Source organism: Notamacropus eugenii, chromosome 1 (assembly GCF_028372415.1).
Source record: "Notamacropus eugenii isolate mMacEug1 chromosome 1, mMacEug1.pri_v2, whole genome shotgun sequence".
NCBI lineage: Eukaryota > Metazoa > Chordata > Mammalia > Diprotodontia > Macropodidae > Notamacropus > Notamacropus eugenii.
This window is the reverse complement of record NC_092872.1, coordinates 727,883,644-727,908,626: the sequence shown is the minus strand read 5'-3', so window position 1 is coordinate 727,908,626 and position 24,983 is coordinate 727,883,644. Positions and strand designations below refer to the sequence as shown.

General features: G+C 38.3%; 1 protein-coding gene across 2 annotated transcripts in view; it reads left to right on the top strand.

Moving 5' to 3' along the window:
• DNAH6 (dynein axonemal heavy chain 6) overlaps positions 1-24,983 on the top strand; it is a 220,215-nt gene that overhangs the window by 114,291 nt on the left and 80,941 nt on the right. For both annotated transcript variants that reach the window (XM_072637006.1, XM_072637007.1), the window contains exons 42-49: positions 2,675-2,846; positions 4,211-4,362; positions 5,456-5,524; positions 6,609-6,763; positions 15,399-15,630; positions 17,950-18,102; positions 21,581-21,721; positions 22,587-22,829. In XM_072637006.1, the coding sequence (XP_072493107.1) occupies positions 2,675-2,846; positions 4,211-4,362; positions 5,456-5,524; positions 6,609-6,763; positions 15,399-15,630; positions 17,950-18,102; positions 21,581-21,721; positions 22,587-22,829 (1,317 nt within the window). The remainder of the gene's footprint in view (positions 1-2,674; positions 2,847-4,210; positions 4,363-5,455; positions 5,525-6,608; positions 6,764-15,398; positions 15,631-17,949; positions 18,103-21,580; positions 21,722-22,586; positions 22,830-24,983) is intronic.

Sequence of the window (24,983 nt, the reverse complement as noted above, 5' to 3'; positions counted from 1 at the left end):
ATGAATCAATCTTCCTAGCTTCAAGCCAGCTCTCTACTACTACATTAGACTGTCTCTCTATAATTATAACTCATAGAATTTTAGAGCTTAGAGAAACCTTGAAGACTTTCTAGTCTAATAGCCTGCTTTTATGTGTTGTTCAGGTTCTGGGGTTCCCTGTTTCACACTTACATGCTAGGTTTCCCAGAGGGCAACTGCTGTTTCTCCCCCTCTGAATCCTAGAGGATTCTGAGGAGTCTATCAGTAATTTTCTAATATTCTAGCTCATGAGCCCCTACTGGTGTATTTTCTCCAGCATTTTTATCTGATATCAGTTAGTCAGACAGACTTTTAATTAGCTTTTAGTTATACTTATCTACTGAGGTAGTTTGATAAGAAAAGCTGGTAAATAAAATCCTGTTGGAAATTCTGTTACACATTGTCCCACAAGTACATCAGAATCCAACAGAAAGTGGTCTTAGAGATCACACATAGCAAAAAGGTAACTCACAATCCCTCTTTGTTGGAAATCCTATCCCTTCTTTCTTGGGGGATTCCATGAAATTCTACTTAGGTGTGCTATAACCCTGTTCTAGGTTTCTTGTAGAGTCCTGGGACTACCTTTCCTGAAAGTGTCTAATTTGTCCTGACTCCCCCAGCAGACACTGATGCTCTTTCAGGATCACTACTAGAATGCCAGTGAGAAGTCCAAATCCTCTGATGTTCTGAGGTCCACAAAGCCCTCTTCTGGTCTAGGTGGGAGAGGGAGAAGTTCTTGTACTCTCTCCCCCAAGTGATGCCCTGTCAGGGGCCCAGCTCATTCTGTTCTCCCTTGGATCATCATTGGAATGCTAACTTGCCTGTTATATAAGACCCACAGGTCATGAACATGTTTCTTCAGCAAATCCCAACATATTTCATTCAATGACTAGAAGCATTTTTCTCTTCTCTTACTTGATTGACAAGATTTTTAGCACTTCAGTTAAATGCTTTTATTTGCTTCATTAAGTCAGTCAGATGGCTAGGCCTTTTTCACACCTAACTCATACCTCTGATTGACTAATTCAGTGAAGAGGTCCTGAGCTTCTGATTACTGGAGAAGGGTTATAGACCTACGTCTCTGATGCAGAGATAAGGAAACTGAAGCCGGAGAGGGGAAGACATTGGCCTAAAGGAGAAGACATTGGACTAAAGCCAACATCTTTCCCAGTCCAATATTCTCTCCACTGTACCTCACTGTCCCTTATTTCCTTTATACAGGACCAATCTTCTCCCTCACCAGGTGGAAACAAAGTGAACATTTGAGTATCCAGGAATTTATTGGTTAACATATTTGTTAAGTGCCTGCCTTGTATAGAGTACTATACTGAGCTCTTTAAGGGACACACAAAAAATCCAAAGTATACCAAAAGCCTTGGTGCAGTTTAAGGCTTTTCAAAGCTTATACCAGGATCAAATCTATGAACCAAATGTTAAATTTTCCCTGTGAACATTTACACTTTGGAAATTGGCAAATGCTACAAAATAAGGCTTGATTTGTTGTTTGGGTGATTGTCTAGAAGTGAGAAAATTATAGGGAAAATATTAATAATGAAGATTAGACTTAAAGGTATGTATGTCCTACTTTACTTTTTTTCAGAGAGTTGGTTGTTAAATATTTACCAGCACACCCCCAAAGTAAGGGTGTGAATGCTGAAATAAAGTGATTCTACCAGTTGAACCAGATTTAAGGAGAGAATATTAAAGTAACTGAGAATCTTACCCTCTTCTTAAAGTCATTGTAATTCTTCTCTGTACATAGACACCAACTAACTAAACAAACTAATTAAAGCAAATCTTCCTAGAGTAATAGACAAGGAGACAAATGACATGTCCACCACTTAGAATAAATTTCTAAAAGTGCAAGCTTACTCCCAACTAAACACACACAAATATAGGATTTGAACAAAATCCAAAGAGGAAAACAAGCCTTTATTTCCAACTTAGTTAAACGAAGACATAGACGAATTGAGCTTTTGTGAGCTGATATCATGAAGACAGGAAAGGAAGAAATTTTGGAAAGCTTATCAGGAATGTCTAAAAACTCTGAAGCTTTACATTTTACCCACATGTAAATACAAGTATATATATTTACATTATACCCCCAAAGCTCCACAAGTACATGGTAAGTTTTGAAGCAGCTCTACTGAGACAACATGGGGATTAGAATCATTTTTTTAAATTAATTTTTATAAGATTCCTCCTATCCCAAAGTTCAAAGCTAAGATGTGAATAACTTTATCCCTTGCTTATTATCCCAGTGCTGTGCTTGGATCAGATATAAAGAAAGAAGATAATGCAAATTTTTTAAATGGTGTTTTCATTAGAAAGAAAAGGCTGCTTGCTTATTTTTGATTATGGTTTCATATAAAGAGAAAAAATTAAAATATAAACTAAAAATTAAATTTCCTCAGAGAGGAAATCCGTAGGTGCTGTATCATGGTTGAAAAGAGTAGCTATAGAAAATGATGGTTTTACGAAAATCTACTCTTGAGAAATTGTTCTGGTATGGAAAGATAACTTCTATATGCCTGTATTCTTTTATCATAGTTTGAATTTCCTTTTGGTATTTAGAGGGAAATCAAGTTTTGCCTCATGAGCCATTAAGAAATGAATCACATTTCTTTCGTTGATTCCTCTTTGTTTCTGATTTTAGGCAATCTTGAATGGTTTCTTATATGAGTTTTCTCCAGTTGTAAGGCAGTGTGCATCCAGTATTGTAGAGGCTGCTGTTGAAATTTATAACAGAATGAGTGTTGATCTCCTCCCAACACCTGCAAAATCCCATTATGTGTTTAATTTGCGAGATTTATCCAAATGTGTACAAGGTAAGTTATCCTCACCTTGTGGGTCATCACCCTTATGTCATTTCCATCTGGTTTTCAGGTTTCTACATGGTGCAAAAAAAGTGAGTTTATAAATGTACATCTGTATGGTAATATTCCTTTACCCTAAAAGATCCTAGAGTAGGGATTCTTAACATGGGGTCTGTGAGGGTTTTTTAAATTAAATTTTAATGTTTTTAATGATTTCATTTTTAATTATCAAGTTTAAATTGTTGTTCAGTTGTTTCAGTCATGTTTGACTCTTCATGGCCCCATTTAGTATTTTCTTCGCAAACATACCAGAGTGGTTTGCCATCCCCTTCTTAAACTCCTTTTACAGAGAAGGAGACTGAGGCAAATAAGGTTAAGTGATTTGGCCAGGATAACACAGTTAGTAAGTGTCTGTGGCCAAACTGGAACTCAAGAAGAAGAGTCTTCCTGACTTCAGACTTGGCACTCTATCTACTGCACTACCTAGCTGCCCAAAATTTTAGTTAAATAATTTTAAAATTATATTTTGATATCAAACTGACATATATTTACTAACTCAGTATAATTCATTACCTTTCTAATCCCATGTAATTTATTTTAAGCACTTAAAAACATCTTTCTGAGAAGAGTCCATGAGTCAGACACTGCCAAAGGGGTCCAGGACACACACACACACACACACACACACACACACACACACACGCACACACACACACACACACACACCAGTTTAAGCACCTCTAGTAAAAATGATAAAATTTTCGTAAATTTGGTATGGTAAAATTATCATAGTGATATATTGTCTAGCCATGGCACAGGATTTTTCTCTAGTGTTCTCTGCAAAATAGTTCTGCAAAGTGAATAGTAGAGATATTGTCATTCCCATTTGAAAGATGAGAAATTTGAGACTGATGGAAGTGTTTTTCTTAAGTTCCCATAATAAATATTCAAGGCAGCTCTTCAATGCAGGTGTCTACTAACGTCAGTCCCAGCACTATTCCACAGAAGTCATCTTGCCTTGTTTCTCTGCTCCCTAAGCAGCATCCCTTTTGCGACTTGTCAGTTTGGAAAACAGGCAGCCAAACCCTAAACCTTTGTACTAAGAAGAATCAGAAATGTCCTTTGCCTGTCTCTTCTAGGGTCTATTTTGTCTCTCCAGGAGTCTCTCCTCCTGTGGGCACTAGAATCCAATGTAGTTCAGGAAATTCCAAATCTATAGGTAAAAAACTGTTATAGGTAGGAGGAGGGAGGGAATTTGGAACTGAAAAACAGTATGTTTTAAAGAATAAATAATTAAATAAAAACTTTAGAATAAAATCCACAGATGTTGTTTTCCTTTTTCATTGTTTTTTATTTATTTATTAATTTTTTATTAGGTATTTTGCAATGTGATCCCACGATAGTCAGGGAGGAGATACAGATATTTAGACTATTTTGCCACGAATGTCAAAGAGTTTTCCATGACCGCCTGATCAACAATGAAGACAAGCAGTACTTTCACAACATGTTAGCAGAAATGGCCAGTAAGGTTATATTTTCATTTCACTGATATTTTTATGAGATGAGGCAAAGGGATCTTTTTTCTATTAATGTGGGTTATACTTAGATTATATGGGAAAATGCAAAAGCAGTGGGAGTAGTTCATTGATGACGACCTTTGTTCTCTCTTCTCCTCTCCCCATTTGTAGTTCATGTAGTTCACCACTACCAGTCAAAAGCCTGGTAACTCTTGTCTACAGACATGCAGGATAGTCCTGTTCCTTCCTCCATAAATTCAGTACCTGGCTCTCAGCCTTTCTCTCCTCTCTAACTCCCACCATCATACTAGGGGGCTTCAACATACACACTGATCCTGCATCGAATGCTCTAACTTCCTAGTTCCTCAATGTTTTATGGTTGTTCAGTAATCTCAGTCATATCCAACTCTTTGTGTCCAATCCCATTTGGGGTTTTCTTAGCTAAGACACTGGAATGATTTGTCATTACCTTTTCCAGCTCATTTTACAGAAGGGGCAAATGGGGTTAAGTAACTCGCCAAAGGTCACACAGCTAGTGAGTGTCTGAGACTGGATTTAAACTCAAGATTTCCTGACTCCAGACCTAGCATTCTATCCACTGCACCACCTAGCTGCCCTAACTCTTCAACTTACTCATTTCTTATGACTTACTCCACTTCACACACACATAAACCTATTAATACCCTTGATCCTGCCTTCACCTATAAATACACCACTTTCATGAACTCTGAAATTCCTTTATCTAATGTAAATCTATTGGATTTCGAACTCTCCCTTGAGAATTCTGTTATCTTATAAACTAGCCCAGTGTATTTCTCTTTACACATGTTTCTTTTCCCATAATTGACACTCCTAACTAAAATAAGTGTTAAAATGTTGACATTATTTTATCTAAGGTTCATTCTCCCTTGAGGATTCTGCTATCTTATAAACTGGTCCAGTGTGTTTCTCTTTAGACATATTTCTTTTCCCATAATAGATGTTCCTAACTAAAATAAGTGTTAAAATATTGATGCCATTTTATCTGGTTTAGTTCTTTAGTGATATACATAGTGATATTTTGTATAACTAAATTATGTCTGTTTTTGAATGTTAATAGGTAAGCATTTTGGTATTCCAATTGATCCAGATTATTTTATCATGAAACCGGTCATATTTGGAGATTTTATAAAGGCAAGTATGTGATATTGGCATCACTGAGGTTCATAGAATTACAAAATATATTTTCTGCTTCCTCGGTTTGGTTTTCTTCTCTTCAAGAATAAGACTTTTAGGATAGAAATTCAAAGCTCTAAAATTCAGCTTCCCCCTCAGATTTCTCTCATCACTTTGTTTGAAACTTCCAAATATCTGTAGCACTCTGTAATTTGGATCAGAGGTTTTGTGCAGATGTTATCTGCCCTACTAGATGGTATCTTGAGAATAAAATTCAACATCCGTTTTGTATCACTAGTTTCTAATTTAATGCCCTGTGTTTAATAAAGCTTGGTACAACATGAGCACTTAAGTCCTGAGACTCCCAGCTATAATAGTATGAAAATTATTTAACATAGTCAGATGATTAAATGCTTATGTGTACATATATATTATGTGTGTATTTCTACATATATGTGTGTATAAATATGTGTGCTGGGCTGTTAGGTGGCGCAGTGGATAGAATGCCAAGTCTGAAGTCAGGAATACTCATCTTCCTCAGTTCAAATCTGGCCTTAGATATTTGCTAACTGTGTGACGCTGGGCAAGTCACTTAACCATGTTTGACTCAATTTCCTCATCCGTCAGATGAGCTGGAGAAGGAAATTGCAAACTGCTCCAGTATCTTTGCAAGAAAACCCCAAATGGGATCATGGAGAGTCAGACCCAACTGAAAAACAATCCAACCACAACAAATATATATGTATGTGTGTGCCTGTGTGCCCAGCACTGCGTATTTAATATGCATTCCATAAATGTTTTTTCATTAGATTATAAACTTCTTGAGGGCAGGGTCTGTCTTTTGTCCCTTTTTTGTACCCCTAGCACTTAGCACAGTGCCTGGCACATAGAACCCGTGTAAATATGTATGTGTGTGCATGGGTATGCATGTGCACATGCGTGTGTATGTATGTATATATACATATGTGTGTGTGCATTTATGTACGTGTACTTAGATCATTCAGATTCTTGTGAAATCATATCCATTGCACACCTGCACATAACTACCTTCACATGCTTACCTGTCCTTGTTGGTTCTTCTACCTTAACTCTTTGGCTACAGATTGGTGTTGAAAAAGCTGATCGCCTCTATGAAGACCTGGTGGACATGCATAAGATAGCTTCAGTTTTACAGGATTACCTTGATGATTACAACATAATGACCTCAAAAGAAGTAAAGCTAGTATTCTTCCAGGATGCCATCGAGCACGTGTCGAGGTACAGTGGGGTGCTGGAGATGATTGATGGGAACAGATTCGTTGCTAAGTGCACAGGGCCTTTAGAGTGCTTATCACTGCTGTGCTTTACAAATCATTTCATTTTTTAAATAGATCAGGTATTTGCTAGTTCCTTCATTGAGGTGTAAAGGAGAAGCTGCTTTCTCAAAAACTCTCTCCATAGGTTTCAAGCTTTAACCGATCTTTCCAAGGCTGAAAGGTTCCTGGGTGGTCTCAGTGACAGACGGTCACGTGAACACCATCCTAGCCGAAGGCAGGGAGGCTCATCACAAAAAGAACAGCCAACAGAGGGGATAAGGTTTTTTGTTCGTTTGTTTGTTTGTTTTACCACAGCGATGAAACTTATAAAAATTTAGTAATATTAAAGCTACTTTTTTCTGATTTTATAGGACAGAAAAATCTTAGAGCTGAGGAGAGCCTCAATCAATCAATAAACCTTTATCAAGCACCTATTACATGCCAGGCCGTGTGCTTAGTGCTAGGGATACAAAAAGAGGCAAAAGACAAGAACCTGCCTTCAAGGAGCTTGTAATCTGATGGAATAAATGAATGAAGTTCAGACTAGGAGCAAAGCATCATCTTAAGTGCTGGAGACAGAGAGTAAATCAAGACAGACATTTCTCAGGAGCTCACACTCTAACAGAGGGTGTGACTCACAGAGAGGCATCATCAACTGGTCAAATGAAAAAACCCAGTGGTCTGTAAAGAAAAGTCTTCGACGTGTTGTTTCTATTGATGATACCCTATCTGTTCCTGATGTTGAACCATCTGAAAGTTCCAACAGCTATGGTGGTTAGAACTTTCTTCTGGAGGGCCATCTGGAGATGGGATTTCTGTAAGGAAGCATGGAGCTACAGTGCCTATCAAGTCAGGAGCTGTCAATTCACACCTACACAAAGGTTACTCCCCTGAACAACATATGGGAGAGCCTGGACTGGCAGCAAAGTTGGTAGTTGAGAGGGTAGAAAGATAGCAGTGCTAGTCCCAGGGCTCTTGGCCAGGCCTGCTTTTTGGTGGTAGGAGGTCAGCTCTAGATGTTGGTTGTGACAGGAATGGCATGTCTCCTTTGTACTGGGCTGCTCCACTCACTATTGATGATTTAAGAGTCAAGAGACCTAGATTTGAATCTGAGCTTCTCCTGAACACCTCCATTGACAGAAACCTCACTACCTACAAGGCAGTTCATTCCCTTGTCTGACCCCTCAGAACCAAAATCTTCCTCCCTAGAATTTCCAAATCCTGTGCACAGTTCTTCTTTCTACAACTGGGAGGCAATAATTCTAATGTCCCTTTATTCTAACGTCCTTTCAGAAAAAAAATAGAGTTATCATCTCCTTCTAATTCTTCTATCTTTCTCACTCATCATTCCCATTTGAGTTTTCTTCATGTAACACGGTCATTGTTAAACTCTTTCCATCTTGTAGCATATCCTTGAGGTCAGAAAATGACAGAAATAGGAAGTCTGGGTATGGAGAGGCTGATAATGGCCAGAAGTGTGCCAATGTTCCTCTGATGCCCCTTGTCCCAGTGAATCTGGGGCAGAAGAGAGAATGACCAGTAGTGGAAAAATTGGCAAGGGCTATAGGGTCCTCTATATAATATCCTCTGGGCAAAGGCAAGTTTTGCTTTTTGTTATTTATTTAGTAGAAAGGACATTTAGACAGCCTAGCACGTAGAAATTGCTTAATATTTTTTCATTCCATTCCATTCATTCATTCATTCTAGAAGCAGCATGGTGACATGGTTAGGGCACAGAACCTGGAATCAAGAAGATCTAGGTTCGATCTCTAGAAACTTACTAGCTATGTGAACCTCTCTGTGCCTCCATTTCCTCATCAGTAAAACAATGAATAAGCATTTAAGTACCTACTATGTGCAGAGCACTAAATTAATCTTCCAGCATCCCTTTCAGCCCATAATCTATGATCCTATGAAGGTTTTCCAAATGACATATCCATTGTTCCATTTGACACTCACCACAACTTTGTGAGGGAGGTGCTATGTATATTATTTGGGATAGGGACAAAAACAGGACCTGTGATTTGAGTGGTACAGGAAATCCCTGGCTTTAAAAGTTGCCTAGAGCACTTCAAGGCGAAATTACTTATCCAGGTTAAATGACTCGTCCATTATGTGTAAGAGGTGAGATTTGAACCCAGAGCATCCTCACTAAGGTCAGCAGCCCACCCACTGCAGCCTGATGTCTAATTCCTCATTTTACAGGTGTGGAAATTGAGACTAACTCTCCAACTTTTCCATTTAAACTCCTCCTTGTAGGTATCTTTCACAAAACCTCTCACATGCAAGTCATCATTGATTATGTGCTACAATATTACATCCACTATAGCTTTCCATTACCTTTGGGTTACTCACAATTGGTAGAATATTGATGTTCATTCCTCACCCTACCCTTTTGCAGAGGTTGGAGGTTGAGTATGGTACATTGCATATATTTTCAGAAATTACTGATATACAGGTCAGTTTTGCTGATTTTTTTCCTCTTTTTTTCTCTTTAAAATATTTTTTGGTATATGGGGTACTGTGATATTTGTTATATGGGGTCACCCAGAATTATAAGCTTCTCCTCTTTTGGCACACTGATGATAAGGGCCTCTAGGTCTTCATAAAATTTTTTTGTTGACTTCATCAGGGTTTGCCATGGTAGGAGCATAGGCACTGATGATGGTGGCATGGCATTTTCTTGCAAGTGGCAATCCCATTGTCATGAGCCTGTCATTCACTCCTTTTGGCAGGCATATCAGCTTGCCGATTAGATTAGTTTTGATTAAAAAACCCATGCCAGCTTCATGGCTCTCCCCTTGACTGCGTCCATTCCAGAAAAAGATGTGTCCAGCTCCAACTGCAGTAAGCTGGCCTTCATTTGCCAACCTTGTTTCACTCAGGGTTGCTCTTTGGATGCGATAGCTATTGAGTTGTCTTGCAACGAGAGCAGTTCGTCTTTTAGGTCTACTGGATTTTGTGTTGTCTATTAGTGTGCGCACATTCCATGTGCCAATGATGAGTGGCATCATCTTTGCAGATGTTTTTGTACATTTTTTTGTGTTTCAGCCACATAGTGGGATTCCCTGCCTGCCACGGTAATCAGGTCAAGGTTGGGTAAGCAGACAATGTTTAGGGTACCTTTTCTAACCCCTTTTCTCACACCAGGAGATGAGTAGTGCGATCCTTAAAAGGCTACTCAGACACCCAGAGGGGTGCCACGTCCCACTGCTGCTTCCAGTGAGAAGAAACCCTGCAGCCTGGGCCTCCTACCTACAGGGTTGTAAATACAGCTCCCAGTGTATCCACACCTGCTGCTTTATCACTTGCCTGACACCACAGGACTTTGAGGCATAATAGTAAAATGGTATGGGTGAGGTCTTTTGATTCATGCATAAATTGGATTTAAGTGAGGCAGAATTGCACAAAGTCGTTGACCTCACTCTCTCCTCCAGAGTCATCATAGTCCAGTGGCAGGACAGAGTCAAGAGGGCTGGTGATGGCTCAGGATGCAGTGGATGCTCATCTGGGTCAGAACACTCATAAACATCAAGACTGGTTTGATGAAAATGATGGGGAAATTCAGAAGTTGCTAAACAAAAAATGAGAACTACACAGGATACACCAGCAGGATAGTTGATCCACCTTTAAGAAGGCAGCATTTAATTCCATCAAAAGCAAAGTACAAGCAAAGCTTAGAGAGATGCAGGATTCCTGGCTCAGGAAGAAGGCAGATGAAATTCAATTTTATGCTGATAGTAACAATCCAAAGTGCTTTTATGATTCCCTGAGAGCCATTTATGGACCAAAAACCTATGGTGCTCACAACCACTCAGGGCTGATGGAGCCACATTGATTAGTAATAAGGACATGATCCTAGAGAGATGGGCTGAACACTTCCATAGTGTTCTCAACAGACCATCATCAATCAATGCTGAGGCCATTTCTGAAGCCACATTGGTTCATACAACCTCAGTTTGAGGTCAAGCCCTTCTTAGCTGAACTTCCAACTGAAGAGGAGATTCTGAGGGCCCTTTCATGTGGCAAATTACCTAGTGCTGATTTTATTCCAGCTGAGATTTACAAGGTAAAGGATCCATCACTCACACAAAAGTTAACTGAAATTTTCCAAGTTATATGGCAAGAGGAGGTTTTCCCCCAGGAGTTGAAGGATGCCTCCATTGTCCATCTCTATAAAGGTAAAGGGAATAGATTGTCCTGCGACAGTCACAGGGTGTTCTTTCTCTTAGTCATTGCTGGCAAAATCCTTCCTAGAGTCCTCCTTAAAAGGCTGATCCTTCACCTGGAAGATGCTCATATACCTGAGAGCCAGAGTGGCTTCAGAAAGGGTCAAGGAACTGTAGATATGGTGTTTGCTGCCTGACAACTCCAGGAGAAATTCCAGGAGCAGAACAGAGGTCTGTACACAATGTTTGTAGATCTAACCAAGGCCTTTGACATTGTTAGTCATGAGGACTTATGGAAAATTATGGCAAAATTTGTTTGCCTGGAGAAGTTCATCAGTATTATACATCATTTTCATGATGGCATTCTTGCCTGGGTTCTGGATAGTGGACAATGCTCTTGTGCCTTCCCAGTCACTAATGGAGTAAAACAAGGCTGTGTGCTTGCTCCCATGCTTTTCAGCATGATGTTTTCAGCCATGTTGTCAAATGCTTTCAATGAGAACGAACACAGCATCAAGATCAACTACCATACTGATGGTAAGTTCTTCAATTTGAAAAAACTACAAGCCAAGACCAAAGTGGAGGGAGTGTTGGTGCATGATTTTCTGTTTGCAGATGATTGTGCACTCATTGCAGCCTCTGAAGCTGAGATGCAACAAAGTATGGATCAATTCTCTGCTTTCTGTGCTAATTTTGGCCTAATAATTAACACCAAGAAAACACAGGTGCTCCATCAGCCACCACCACACCATCCATACGTGGAACCATCGGTTACAACAAATGAAGAAGTTTTGAATGCTGTGGATAAATTCACTTACCTTGGTAGTGTACTTTCCAGGGATGTACACATTGACAGTGAGGTTGATGCATGCATTGCCCAAACTAACTTAGTGTTTGGGAGGCTCTGAAGAAAAGTTGGGGAGAGAAGAGTCATTAGACTAACTACCAAACTGAAGGTCTACAGAGCCGTTGTGCTGACTTCATTGTTGTATGCCTGTGAAACATGGACAGTCTACCAGCACCATGCCAGGAAATTCAATCACTTCCATTTAAATTGTCTTAGGAAGATTCTGAGGATCACCTGGCAGGATAAGGTGCCAGACACTGAAATCTTTGCTTGAGCTGAACTGCCAAGCATTCAAACTATGCTTCAGAGAGCTCAACTCCAATGGGCTGGTCAAGTTGTTTGAAAGCAAAATGTACACTTGCCAAGAAGACTATTTTATGGAGAACTCGCATGAGGGAGGCAATCACATGGTGGTCAGAAAAAGTGATACAAGGACACTCTCAAGGTCTCTCTCAAGAACTTTGGATTTGACTGTCCAACATGGGAGACACCGGCACAGGCATCAGAAAGGGTGCTGTGCTCCATGAGCAAAGCAGAATTGAGACAGCATAAAGTAAACGTAGGATGCGCAAATTTGGAGTATCTACCCCAAATATTCACACAGACTATCTGTGCCCAACCTATGGTAGAGCATTCCGAGCTCATATTGGTCTGATCAGCCAGTCAGACACAATGAAATTTCACTTTATCATGATGATGTTATTTTGGTCTTCTTCAAGAATGAAGGACAACAACCAACCAACCAATATGGGGTAAAATATTATTTGTTATATAGGGTAGTTCTCTGAGAGGAGAGGGGAAAAGATACTGGGGAAAATGTTAGTGATATAAAAAACAGCAAAGGATATCAATAAAATTATTTTTAAATTTTTGATAAAGAATATTGTTTAAAAATATATTTTAAAAATATTTTTTTAAATATTGGGCTTTCATGACCGAGATTAAATTTGAATTATGAAAAGGACTATGTACTTTCTCAAAGGTAATCTAAGAGAATATCTTTCTCATATTTAATTCAAGTTCAAGCTCATTTTATAAAAGGGAGTGGGTGGTGGAAAGCAATTTAGGCATTGTCAGGACTGAAGACACAGATTTTGGAGTTACCAGTATGGAGCTCATAGTTGAGGAAATGTAGAGAAAAAGAATAGGACTGAATTTTGAAGAAGATCATCCTTCAGGGGTTGGGAGTCCAGCTGAATTAAAATCCAGGTTCAGACATTTACTAGCTGCGTGACCCTGGACAAGTCACAACCCTATTTGCTTCAGTTTCCTCATCTGTAAAATGATCTGGAGAAGGAAATGGCAAATTACTCTAGTATTTTTGCCAAGAAACTCCCAAATGGAGTCACAAAGAGTGAGACATGACTGAAAAATGACTGAACAACAACAGGAGGAAGCATCTTTTTATACAAAAAGAAAAGAACCAGTGTATTGCCCAGAAGACAATTGAAGGCACTTATAGTATCTGAGATTCAGTAAGATAACCCATGTGAAGGTACTTAGAAACTAGATTCCAAGCTTCTTGAGGACAGACACCAGTTTTGTTTTTTGTTTATTTTTTTTGCTTTTCTTTGTATACACAGCTCTTAGAACCAGTGCCTGCCTGCAGATAGTGGGTGTTTCAATAAATGAGGCTTGATTGCTCTCTAGATAAGATGTATTATTTATTAAAATGTGTAATTAATATTTTTCTGGTCCATTTCATTAGGCAACTGTTCCGCAACTTAGAGCCTTAGAGAGTTGCCTAGGCCACTGAGAGGTTAGATTACTTGTCCTGTGTCATATCGCCAGTAGGTATCAGAGGCAGAATTTGAATGCAGGCATTCCTGACTTCAAGGCCAGATCTATCCACTTCCTAATGTTGTTGCTCTCTAATGACTATGACATACACTGTGAGTACCCTATAATAGAACTGATAACAATTCTAACAATGCTGATACACATCTCTCAACTCCACAAGGCCTTGCTGAATTGAATTAACTCCCTATCTAAGCAGAAATGTGAGTAGGATTTAAGTGGATGCAGAGGAAGGTTGGGAATGGAATTCTAGCTGTGGAGCAGTATGAGCTGTGACGGATGAAGAGGAGGCTTAGACTTCTTCCATTTGGCCATGTAGGGGCCAAAATCCTAGAACCAGGAGATGAAAAGAAATACATTTAGGCTCAACATCCTGAAGGATTTCTTGGGCTTCTCCCAAAGTAGAAGGAGCTGCCTCAAGGGCTGGTAGATTCCCTCACCTTGAGACCTTTCAACAAAAGCTGGACAATCATTTGTCAGATATGTTGTAGAGGGATTCTTAATCATGGGTTGAACTAGATGGCTTTGGAGATCCCTTCCAACTCAGCCATTCTGTAACCCAGCAAGATTATGGGAGGCAAAGTTGTCAGAGTGACTTCTAGAGCAATCCTAGTAGCCTCTGGAAGAGGGAAGAGGTCCAGTTGACCATAGCTGAGAATCAGTTATGAAAAGAAAGCTTAAGCCCCAATTGTAAAGAGTTTTTAATTATTATTTTATTTTCCCCAAATTACATGTAAAAACAATTTGTAACATTTGTTGTGTTTTTTAAGTTTTTAAGTTTGTTTTAAGTTTCTTTCTATTCCTTCCTCCCTCTTCTCCCTGAGACAGTAAGCAATCTGATATAAATTATACATGTACACTCATGTAAAACATTTGCATGTTAGTCATTTTGTGCAAGAAAACTTTAAAAATTGAAAAATAGTATGCTTTGGTCTATATTCAGACAACATCACGTTGTTTTTTTTCTGGAGGTGGATAGTATGTTTCATCATGAGTCCTTTGGGATTGTCTTGGATCATTGTATTGCTGAGAATAGCCAAGTCATTCACAGTTTCATCCTACAATATTTCTGTTACTGTGTACAATGTTCTGCTTCTGCTCACTTCACTTTGTATTAGTTCATGTAAGTCTTTCCGGGTTTTTCTGAAATCCTCATGCTCATCATTTCTTATAGCACAATAATATTCCATTATAATCATGTACCACAACTTGTTTATGAAGCATCTTAATGAAATGTGAGCCTTAATATTACTATACTTTCACATATTTGAAAGAGTTGAGTAAACATGTCCATTGGGGGTGGGGATGGACTGCACTGGTGCAAAGTACAGGATGAGGGCTGCAGAAATGAAAAGAGCATTAGGGTACCTATCCAAGAAGGGTAAATCAAGAGTAACAAGAAAACCCAGGATGAGGAACTAGATCCGAAGGAGGAAGAAGAAATAGGAAAGGCACCAGACCATGAGTCAGAAGACCTGGATTCTGGCACCAGTTTTGCCATTTTCCTGCTAATGAAACTTGGGGATTTCCCTGACTGCTCTGGAAACTAGTTTCTTCATGGCTGAAATGAGGGGTCAGCCCAGGCAAGCTCAAAGAATTCCTTCCAGCTCAGATATTCTGCAAAGAATTTTGGGATGGAATTCTCTATCACTCTAACAAAATTTACTCTGGTGACATTAAGGACCAAGCCTCAGAGCCTATGGTTTTGTAGTCCTAAAAGTCCTAAAAAAAAGAAAAATTAGTCCTGAAAAGAATAATTACATATTCTCCTTCTCTTCATGCAGGATTGCTCGGATGATTCGCCAGGAAAGGGGAAACGCTCTGCTTGTTGGCGTAGGCGGAACAGGAAAGCAGTCTCTGACCAGGCTTGCCTCTCACATCTGTGGCTATAAGTGCTTTCAGATCGAACTCAGTCGAGGCTATAACTATGACACTTTCCATGATGATCTAAGAAAGCTCTATAAGATGGCTGGAGTGGAAGACAAAGACATGGTTTTCCTTTTCACTGACACTCAGGTGTGTTAAAATAGCTTAAATAATGGTCACACACTGGGAATGGCAGTTAACATTTCGTACAGATATGAGAGGCTACTGTAGTATCCAGGCTAGAGAGCTGGCCTCAGAACCAAGCAGACCAGGATTCCAGTCCCACCTCTGACATATGGTACCTATGGGACTCTGGACAAGTCACTTAATATCTCAGGATTCTAGAAGCAACTTAGAGAAAAGGAGCTGAGCTAGAATTAGAAAAAGGACTTTGCTTACCAGAAAGTTCTCTGTACCATGAAAAGCAAATCTAATCTTTCTCTTCTATTATAAGCATAGCTCAGAATCATCTCTTTGCTATGAAGTGTTTTATGTAGTGGTGAATAGCTAATAATGAAAGCCAGCATTCAAATGGCACTTTAAGATTTATATAGTATTTTATAAATATTAACTCAATTAATCCTCACAATAACTGTGGGGAGTAGAGACTATTATTATCCATTTTTTACAGATAAGGAAACTGAGGCAAGGAGTGGTCAAGTGGCTTGCCTAAGGTCACATAACTAGTAAGTGGCTGGATTTGAACTCGTCTTCCTGACCCTGGATCTAGCACTCTCTTCACTGCACTTTATTGTAAATGGTTTTTTATTATCAATTGATAATATTTTGGTCAGTTGTATTATCCCTTTGAAAGCCTATGTAATAAGAAGAGAGTCCATAAAAGTTGAACTGCGATTATTTTCAGGTTTTTGTCAATATATTGATTTTTTTCTCTTCCTCTTTTTTTCTTGTTTGTTTCTTTTTTTTTTTAATTCTTTGTTATATGGGATGGCTCTCTGGAAGAAGAAAGGAGAAAAAATACCAGAGGGAATTTAGATGATATAAAACTTAAAGGACCAGATTTTTTTAAAATAGAAAGTCAATGTAATGGATTATAAATTGAGGAGCTCAGCAAGGAGATAACAATCCTTTGTGGCAAAAAGTATCAGGGACGGAGAAGACAAAGGTTGCGATAGTTATGTCTATGAAAAGATTATCCCCCAAAATGGGGGTTCCACATGAACAGGGAGAACGGCTCTCAGAGGCCTCTCTCAATCAACCTACAGCTGTGATGTGGTTCTCCTGAGAAGAGCCCCCAATTTTTTTTTTTTTTTGCAGCTTAAAAGAAAAGTAAAATAGTAACACGTCTTAAGGCCAACAAAGTGTTTTCTATGCATTCTCTCATTCCAGTCCTTCTGACAATAGGACTTGGCAGGCATCCATAGATCCATTGTGCTTGTCTGTAGTCACACAGCTAGTTAGTGTCACAGTCTGGATTTGAACCCAGGCCTCCCCTGAATCTACATCCAATGTTCTTGCCTCTGCTGTGCAGATATAAAGATAAACGTTGGCTTCATGCTTCTTTATATCCTCATTGCTTCCCCTCTACTGCAGGCCTTCACTACCTCTCATGGATTTGTCTTGACCTGCACACCTCTTATTTCTTCTTCAAATCGCAGACCATCTTTCTCATATACAATTCTGATAACGTCACTCCTTTGATCAAAACGTTCCACTGGTTTCCCATTGCCTTCTGAATAAAGTCCTCTCTCCTTAATCTGGCGTTCAAAGCCTTGCACAAGCTGGTACTTTCCCACATCTCCAGCTGTATCTCATACTAGTTCCCTATCTCTACCCCCAAACTCTTATGTTCCTGAAACTAGACCATTTGCTTCATCATAAATGTCCTCACCTTTGGGCCTGTGTCCACATCATTTTCAATGGCTAGAATATCTCCTCTACCACCCTAACACTCTGAATCTCCATCTCTATCTTTTGATTCCTACATATGCTTCAAGGTCAAGTTTATGGCACCTTCTCCTGGAAGCATTCCCTGATTACCCTCAATCAAAAAAGAGTTTTATCACCACAGCTCTTCCATAGTACTTTGCTAGTGGAAAGTTCAGTGGATCTAGGAGTTAGAAGATCTGGGGAGGGGGGTTGAATCCCAGCTCTAACAGGTACTATCTGTGTGACTATATACAAGCCACCTTACTTCTCTGAGCCTCAGTTTCTCCAGCTATGAAATAGGGCTAATAATGCTTGCCTTGTGAAGAAAGGTCTTTGAGAAAACCACTTTGCTAGGAAAGTATGAACTATTATCACTATCATATTTTATATGTCTATGCATGTCAACTCTACTATTGGACTATAAGCTCCCTACGAGTAGGAATTATATCTTGCTTATGTTTGCCTCTTCAACAGTAGCATGTAAGTTATTGGAAATGGGTGATGATGGGTCAATAACCTGTGGTCATGGATGCAAAGTTATATGTTAATCTAATGATTCTCAACCATTCTACTCCATAGATTGTTGTAGAAGAGTTCCTGGAAGACATTAACAATATTCTGAACTCAGGGGAAGTGCCAAATCTCTTTGAAAAAGATGAACTGGAGTATGTCATGGCGGCCACAAGGCCAAAGGCAAAAGAAGTAGGAATTGCAGAGGGCAACAGAGATGAGGTAGGAAAGACAATGATGATGATGGTGATGGTGATGGAAGTTCACCTTTACATAGCTTTACAAAGCATTTTCCCCACATTGCCTCATTTGTTGTTATCGTTGAGTTATTTCATTCATGTTCAACTCTCCATGATCTCATTTGCGGTTTTGTTGACAAAGATTCTGTACTGATTTGCCGTTTCCTTCTCGAGATTATTAATAGGTGCTTAATAAATGCTACCTCCTTTTCCCTCCTGCTTGTTTGCCAGACTAAAATTTTCACATTTTCTCCACACTGTCTTCATATGATGACGTCATGATTGCACTCTTCCGAACACCCTTGTATCTGTCCAAGTCTTTCCCAAAATGTGACATCATGACAGATACAATACTTCTGATGTGTTTTAACCTGGGCAGAGTTCGTGGGCAGTGTCACCTACCTTTTTCGCAACTCTATTCCTCTCTTGACATTTCTTTTTTTTGTTCCATGTCACACTTTTGACTCACTAAAGCTCAGTTTTCACCCAAAGCGTTATCTAGCTAGACCTCCCCCATCCTAGACTCATGCAGATAATTTTTGGAATGCAAATATAAGATATTGCATTTGTCCCATCCAGTCTTCTTAGATTCAGCTTACTGTTCTAACCTAGTGAGAGCCTTGGTTCCTGACTCTGAAGTCTAATTCTAACCCTACCCCTCTTTGCTTTGTGACATCTGCAAATTGCATAGCATGTCAATATGGCAAATGTTATGACTACTGTGGAAGTAGGTTTAATATCATGGTACTTGTATAGCCTATATCAGATTGCACTCTGTCTCGAGGAGGAGGGAGCAGAGAGAGAGAAATAAAACTTAGAACTCAAAATCTTATAAAAGTGAATGTTGAAAATTAAAAACAAATAATTTTTTAAAGAGGAAAGCTTTAAGCAAATAAGTGATTTTGACTATTATAAATGCCCAAATTAACTGCAAAGGACATATGAAGGCAAATGCTATATGCATCTGGAGAAAAAATCGACAAAAACAACTATGTGTAGTATGATTTTTACACACACACAATTTGTATTTAATGGTAGCCATCTCTAGGGGAGGGTGAAAGGAAGGAAAAAGGAAAAAAAATTACATGATAACTTTGCTATGTAAGGAATAGCAAATTGTACATATTAAATTTGCAGTTCCATGAGAAATCATCTTTTTATCACACTACACTATGGAAAGTTTGTTTTATTCCATAAATTTAAAATGAAGTAAAAATCTTAGAAAAAATATAGCAAATACAATAAGCATATTGGGTTTTGTTTCTAAAGCAAAGCCCAGTTTTGATTATGAGACTTCCTTCCTGTGTGCCAATGAAATACCTGAAGCTACTTCTGTTATCCAGTTAGTATCCAGAAGCATTTGAAAGAATTTATGTGATAATGTGTAAAGTTAGGAGCATATCTGATGATTTTTAAATATTGACTATGAAATCCCTAGGTGACACAATGGATAGAGTGCCAATCCTGGAGTCAGGAAGACTCATCTTTCTGAGTTCAAATCTGGCCTCAGACACTTACTAACTATGTGACCCAAGTTACTTTACCTTGTTTGCCTCAGTTTCCTCATCTGTAAAATGAGCTGGAGAAAGAAGTGGCACAGCACTCCAGTATCTTTGCCAAGAAAACCCCAAATGGGGTCACGATGAGTCAGACACAACTAAAAAACAACAACAAAGAACTCCCTAAATACTTTGTTCAAGGCAGTCGGAGCACGTCCAGACTTCCTGTACAAACTGCCCTGGAGAACGAGAGATTAAACATCAAGGAGAGAGCCAGCGAGAAGTCATTTTCAAGGCAGACTCTAAGCATGCGTTGCCTGGAGAGAATATAACACTGAGAAGACAGAAGAGCTATCTTTGAAAGGCTGTCCCATGGAGGAAGGCCTGGACCAATTCTTATTAGATTTATTAGACCCCAGAGAACGCATATCTGATAGGAACAAGAGTGCAAGTTGTAAATTTTGGTTTCAAGGAAGAAAAACCTTCCTACACTTAAAGCTTTCCAGGAGCCATCTTAGGAGTGGGTCACCCCATATGCACATACTCATTGGAGGCTTTTGGGCAAAAGTTTGACGTCCACTAGAAGGATATGCTGGAGAGGGGATTCTCATTAAGTTCCTTCCAACCTGGCAGGTGTAACAACACAATTTTTCACAGTGTCACCTCAGCTATGAGACCAGAAGACACCACATGGATCATCTGGGGACCACAGCTCCTTAATCTGGGGTCCGATCACCTTGGTTTTTTAAAAAATTTGAATAGTTGTATTTCATTTAATAACTGATTTCACTGAATAAGTGATTGGTTTCCTCTGTAAATGTATTTTATCCTATGCATTTTTTAAAAGGAGTTGACAGGTTTCAGTAAACTGTCCAAGGGTCCATGATACAAAGACAGTATGAACCCCTCACTTCTAGTCCAGTCTCCTTTATAGCCCCCCAGAATTCAAATTCTCAATCCTCTGAATTTCATCATGTAATCTTATCCTAAAGATATTGTGGAGAAGGCAAATACCTTAGTTAACAAATCACCATTAGCAGAGAATCAGTGTCCCATAGAAAGAAAGCAGATGAGAAAATCTTCTTAGAGCACTATGCCTGAGGAAAGAAGCCATGCAAGCTGTCTTGTGCATCAAGTGATGGCCTTAGTTGAAGAGACAAATTTTTAAAAAACTGAAGAAAATCATTCTTGAAAGATAACAAACAGCAGAAAGAATCTGGACTAGCCAAGAATCTATTTTATGCTCATTAGAGATATTTAACTTAAAAAGAAGTTATAATAAGACCTTAAAGTTGGGTAAGGGCATTCAGAGGCTGCTTCATTTTAAAGGAACCGTTTCTCATTTTCATATTAATTTCCTGTGTTTTTCTTGTTCTCCTATGAAGTCTTCCTTGGCTCCCCAAAGGGTTCATGTTCTACCCCTTCCTCAAATGACCTTGTAATTCACTTGTGTATATGTTGTAGACCTGCATTAGAATGTAACCTCCTTGGGAACAGGGACTATTTGGGTTGTGTGTTTGTTGTTAGGGTTTTTTGGTATGCCCAGCAACTAAGAGAATAAAGCACGTAGGAAGTAGTAAATAAATGTATAACCCAAGAGCACTGGATCTGGAATCAGGAGAGGTCTGGGTTCATATCCTACCTGTGACACTCATTGGCTGTGTGACTATAGGTCAATAACTATAAAATGAAGATACTGATACCTGCAACCCTTATCTCAGAGGGTTGTGGATGATCTTATGAAAAATGTACATGAAGTAGAGATTTCTAGGTGAGCCTATGCCTCATATATTTTCCTTCTTTTCCTTTCATGAAGCTCATTTTTTTCTATTTAATACTGGGATGCTCGGTAGCATGCAGCTCCTGGAAATATTGATCACTACCCCTTTCCTTGATGGATTGAGTTTTTATACAATTCTAATTGGAAAAAAAACGATGTATTATTCTTCTTTTCTTCATCAGGTATTTCAGTTTTTTATTAGTCGAGTTCGCCAGAAATTGCATATCGTGCTCTGTATGAGCCCTGTGGGGGAGGCTTTTCGCTCACGATGTCGGATGTTTCCATCCCTTGTGAATTGTTGCACAATTGACTGGTTTGTTCAGGTTAGTAAAACTTCCCATGGAATATTGTGGAGAACTTGTCTTGTTTTAAAAGAAATCCTTAGATGTACTGAATGAGGCTTGACTTTCATTCATTTAGTTGGTAAGAATGTACCATGAATGAGACCAGATTTTCAGGTTTCACTTCCTCTGTACTTGGTAATGGCCAGATTAGCACAGACCTGTCCTAGAAAAAAGACCAAAGGAAGATCTTTCACAGAGAGACACAGGATCCAAACCCTGAAAATCATCCTCAAATAAAGCAATACAACAGCAAAAGAAAGGAAAACTCTCCACAGGAAAGTCAGCAAAAAGAGTAAAGAAAAGAGTAACCCAAAAAGTGCTTCTATTTTAATGACAAAGTACAATTGGAGAAAAGAAGGGGGGGAAGGAAAAATAATACAACAAGACACATGAAAGCCCAGAAAACAAGAAACCCTTCAGAGTGCCTGAAAATCTTAATGAAAGAATAAAAGAAAGATAGAAACAAAATTAGAATTCTTATAGAAAAACTTGGAAAGAAAGTGACTAGTTGAATGGAAAAGCTACAAAGTGTGGGTAAAGCCAAGGGCCCCTTGAAAAGATAATTTCCACATTTTGGAGCTACAAAAAGACAAAGTGAAAAGATGGTATAAAAATAAGCACCATTTATAGAAACTAAAGCATCTGGTGCGAGGGGCTTTAAAGTACAGGTAGAACTTTGGTGAAATGCAGTCATTCTGGTATCATTTTATCTCTGTCCTTATTCCCCAGAGAAAAACAGAACTGAATCACTGTCTTACTGAAGTATTATTACTGTTCCATTAAAGTGAAGAGTTTTTCTTTATTTTTAAGTAGAATTTTGAAACCCTTCTTTTCTTCTTTATAGTGGCCCAGAGAAGCCCTTCTTTCTGTATCAAGGACATTTTTCTTCCATGTTGACCTTGGAAGCCATGATATAAAAGAAAAGCTTTCATTGATGTGTGTGGATATTCACATGAGTGTGACAAATATGGCTGATCGATACTACTCGGAGCTGAGACGGCGATATTATACCACGCCTACTTCCTATTTGGAATTAATTAACCTTTACCTTTCAATGTTGACTGAAAAAAGGAAGCAGTTGGTTTCAGTAAGTTAAACTGTGTTAAGTGATAGTTTTTAATTATTGATTAAGATAATCTTGCTCATTACCAATGTGTACATCTCTGGAAAGTACACTACCAAGATAAGTGAACTTATCCATAGCATTCAAAACTTCTCCATTTGCTGAAATCAGTGGTTCCAGATAAACTAAGGGGTGAAGCAAGAATGCCCATCATTAATGCTGCTCTTTAATATTGTATTAGACATGCTAGTGCTAGCAATAAGAAAAGAAAAAGAAATTGAAGAAATTAGAATAGGAAATGAAGAAACAAAAACTACCACTCTGCAGATGATATGAAGGTATTACTTAGAGAGTCCTAGAGAATAAACTAAAAAACTAGTTGAAATAATTAACAATTTTAGCAAAGTCACAGAATATGAAATAAACCCACCTAAAATATCAACATTTCTCTAAATATTACTTTAAAAGTCCAGCAGGAAGAGATAGAAGAAGAAATCCATTTAAAATAACTGTAGACAATATTAAATACTTAGTAGTTTACCTGCCAAGACAAACCCAGGAAATATATGAACACAATTACAAAATGCTTTTTATACAAAGAAAGTCAAATCTAAACAACTAGAGAAATATTAATTGCTTACAGGTAAGACAAGCCAATATAATAAAAATGGCAATTTTACCTAAATAAATTGACTTATTCAGTGCCATACCAAACTACCAAAAATATTTTATAAAGATAAAAATCATTTAAAATTCATCTGAAAGGGCAAAGGGTCAAGACTACCAAGGGAATCAATAAAAAATATGAAAGAAGATAGTCTAGCAGTACCAGGTCTCAAAATTGATTACAAAGTGGTAATCATCAAAATAATCTGGTACCAGCTAAGAAATAGAGTGGTAGATCAGTGGAATAAATTACTTACACAACACCTAGTAATAAATGAACATAGTAATCTAGAGTTTGATAAATGCAAAATATTTAAGTTTTGGAGACAAGAAATCACTACTTGACAAAAATTACTGGAGAAAAAGGAAAGTAGTTTGGCAGAAACTAGCTTCAATATTTCACACCACATACCAAGTTAAGTTCAGAATGGGTGCATGATTTGGACATAAAGGGGAGCTTGGAATATTTTGCCTGTCATCTATGGAAAAGGAAGAATTTATGACCAAACAAGAGAAGGAGAGCATTATGGGATGTAAAATGGATAATTTTTATTACGTTAAAAGGTTTTACACAAACAAAACCAATGTATCCAAGATTAGAAGGAAAGAAGAAAACTGAGGGAAATTCTTTACACACATTTCTCTGATAAAGGCCTCATTTCTTGAATGTGTAAAGAACTAAGTCAAATCTATAAGAAATTTATGAGTCATTCCCCAATTGATAAACGGTCAAAGGATATGAACAAGTGGTTTTCAGACAAAAAAATCAAAACCACATATAGTCATATAAAATGCTCCAAATCACTATTGATTAGAGAAATGCAAATTAAAACAACTCTAAGGTTGTTTTACAACCCATCAAATTGGCTAATATGACAGAAAAGGAAAAATGCAAATATTGAAGGGGATAAAAGAAAATTGGGAAACTAATGTACTATTGGTGGAATTGTGAACTTATCTAACCATTCTGGGAAAGCAATTTGGAACTATGCCCAAAGGGCTATCAATTGTGTCTACCCTTTGACCCAGTAATACCACTAACAAGTCTGTATCCCAAAGAGATTTTTTAAAAAAGGAAAGGTCCTATATATACAAAAACTATTTATAGCAGATCTTTTTGTGGAGGCAAAGAATTGGAAATTGAGGGGACGCCCATCAACTGGGGACTAACTGAACCAGTTGTGGTATGTGATTGTGATGGAATAATATTGTGCTATGAGAAATGATGAGCCAGAATGCTTTCAGAAAAACCTGGGAAAACTTACAAGAACTGATGCAAAGAGAAGTGAACAGGACTAGGAAATCATTGTACACAGTAGCAGTAATATTAAACGTAGATCAACTCTCAACAATATAATGATCTAAGACAATTCCAAAGAACTTATGATGAAAAAATGCTATCCACCTCCAGAGAAAGAACTGATGGAGTATGAATGCTGATTGAAACATACTATTTAAAATTTTTCTCTATTTTTCTTGTTTTATTTTGGTTTTGGTCTGTGTTTTCTTTCA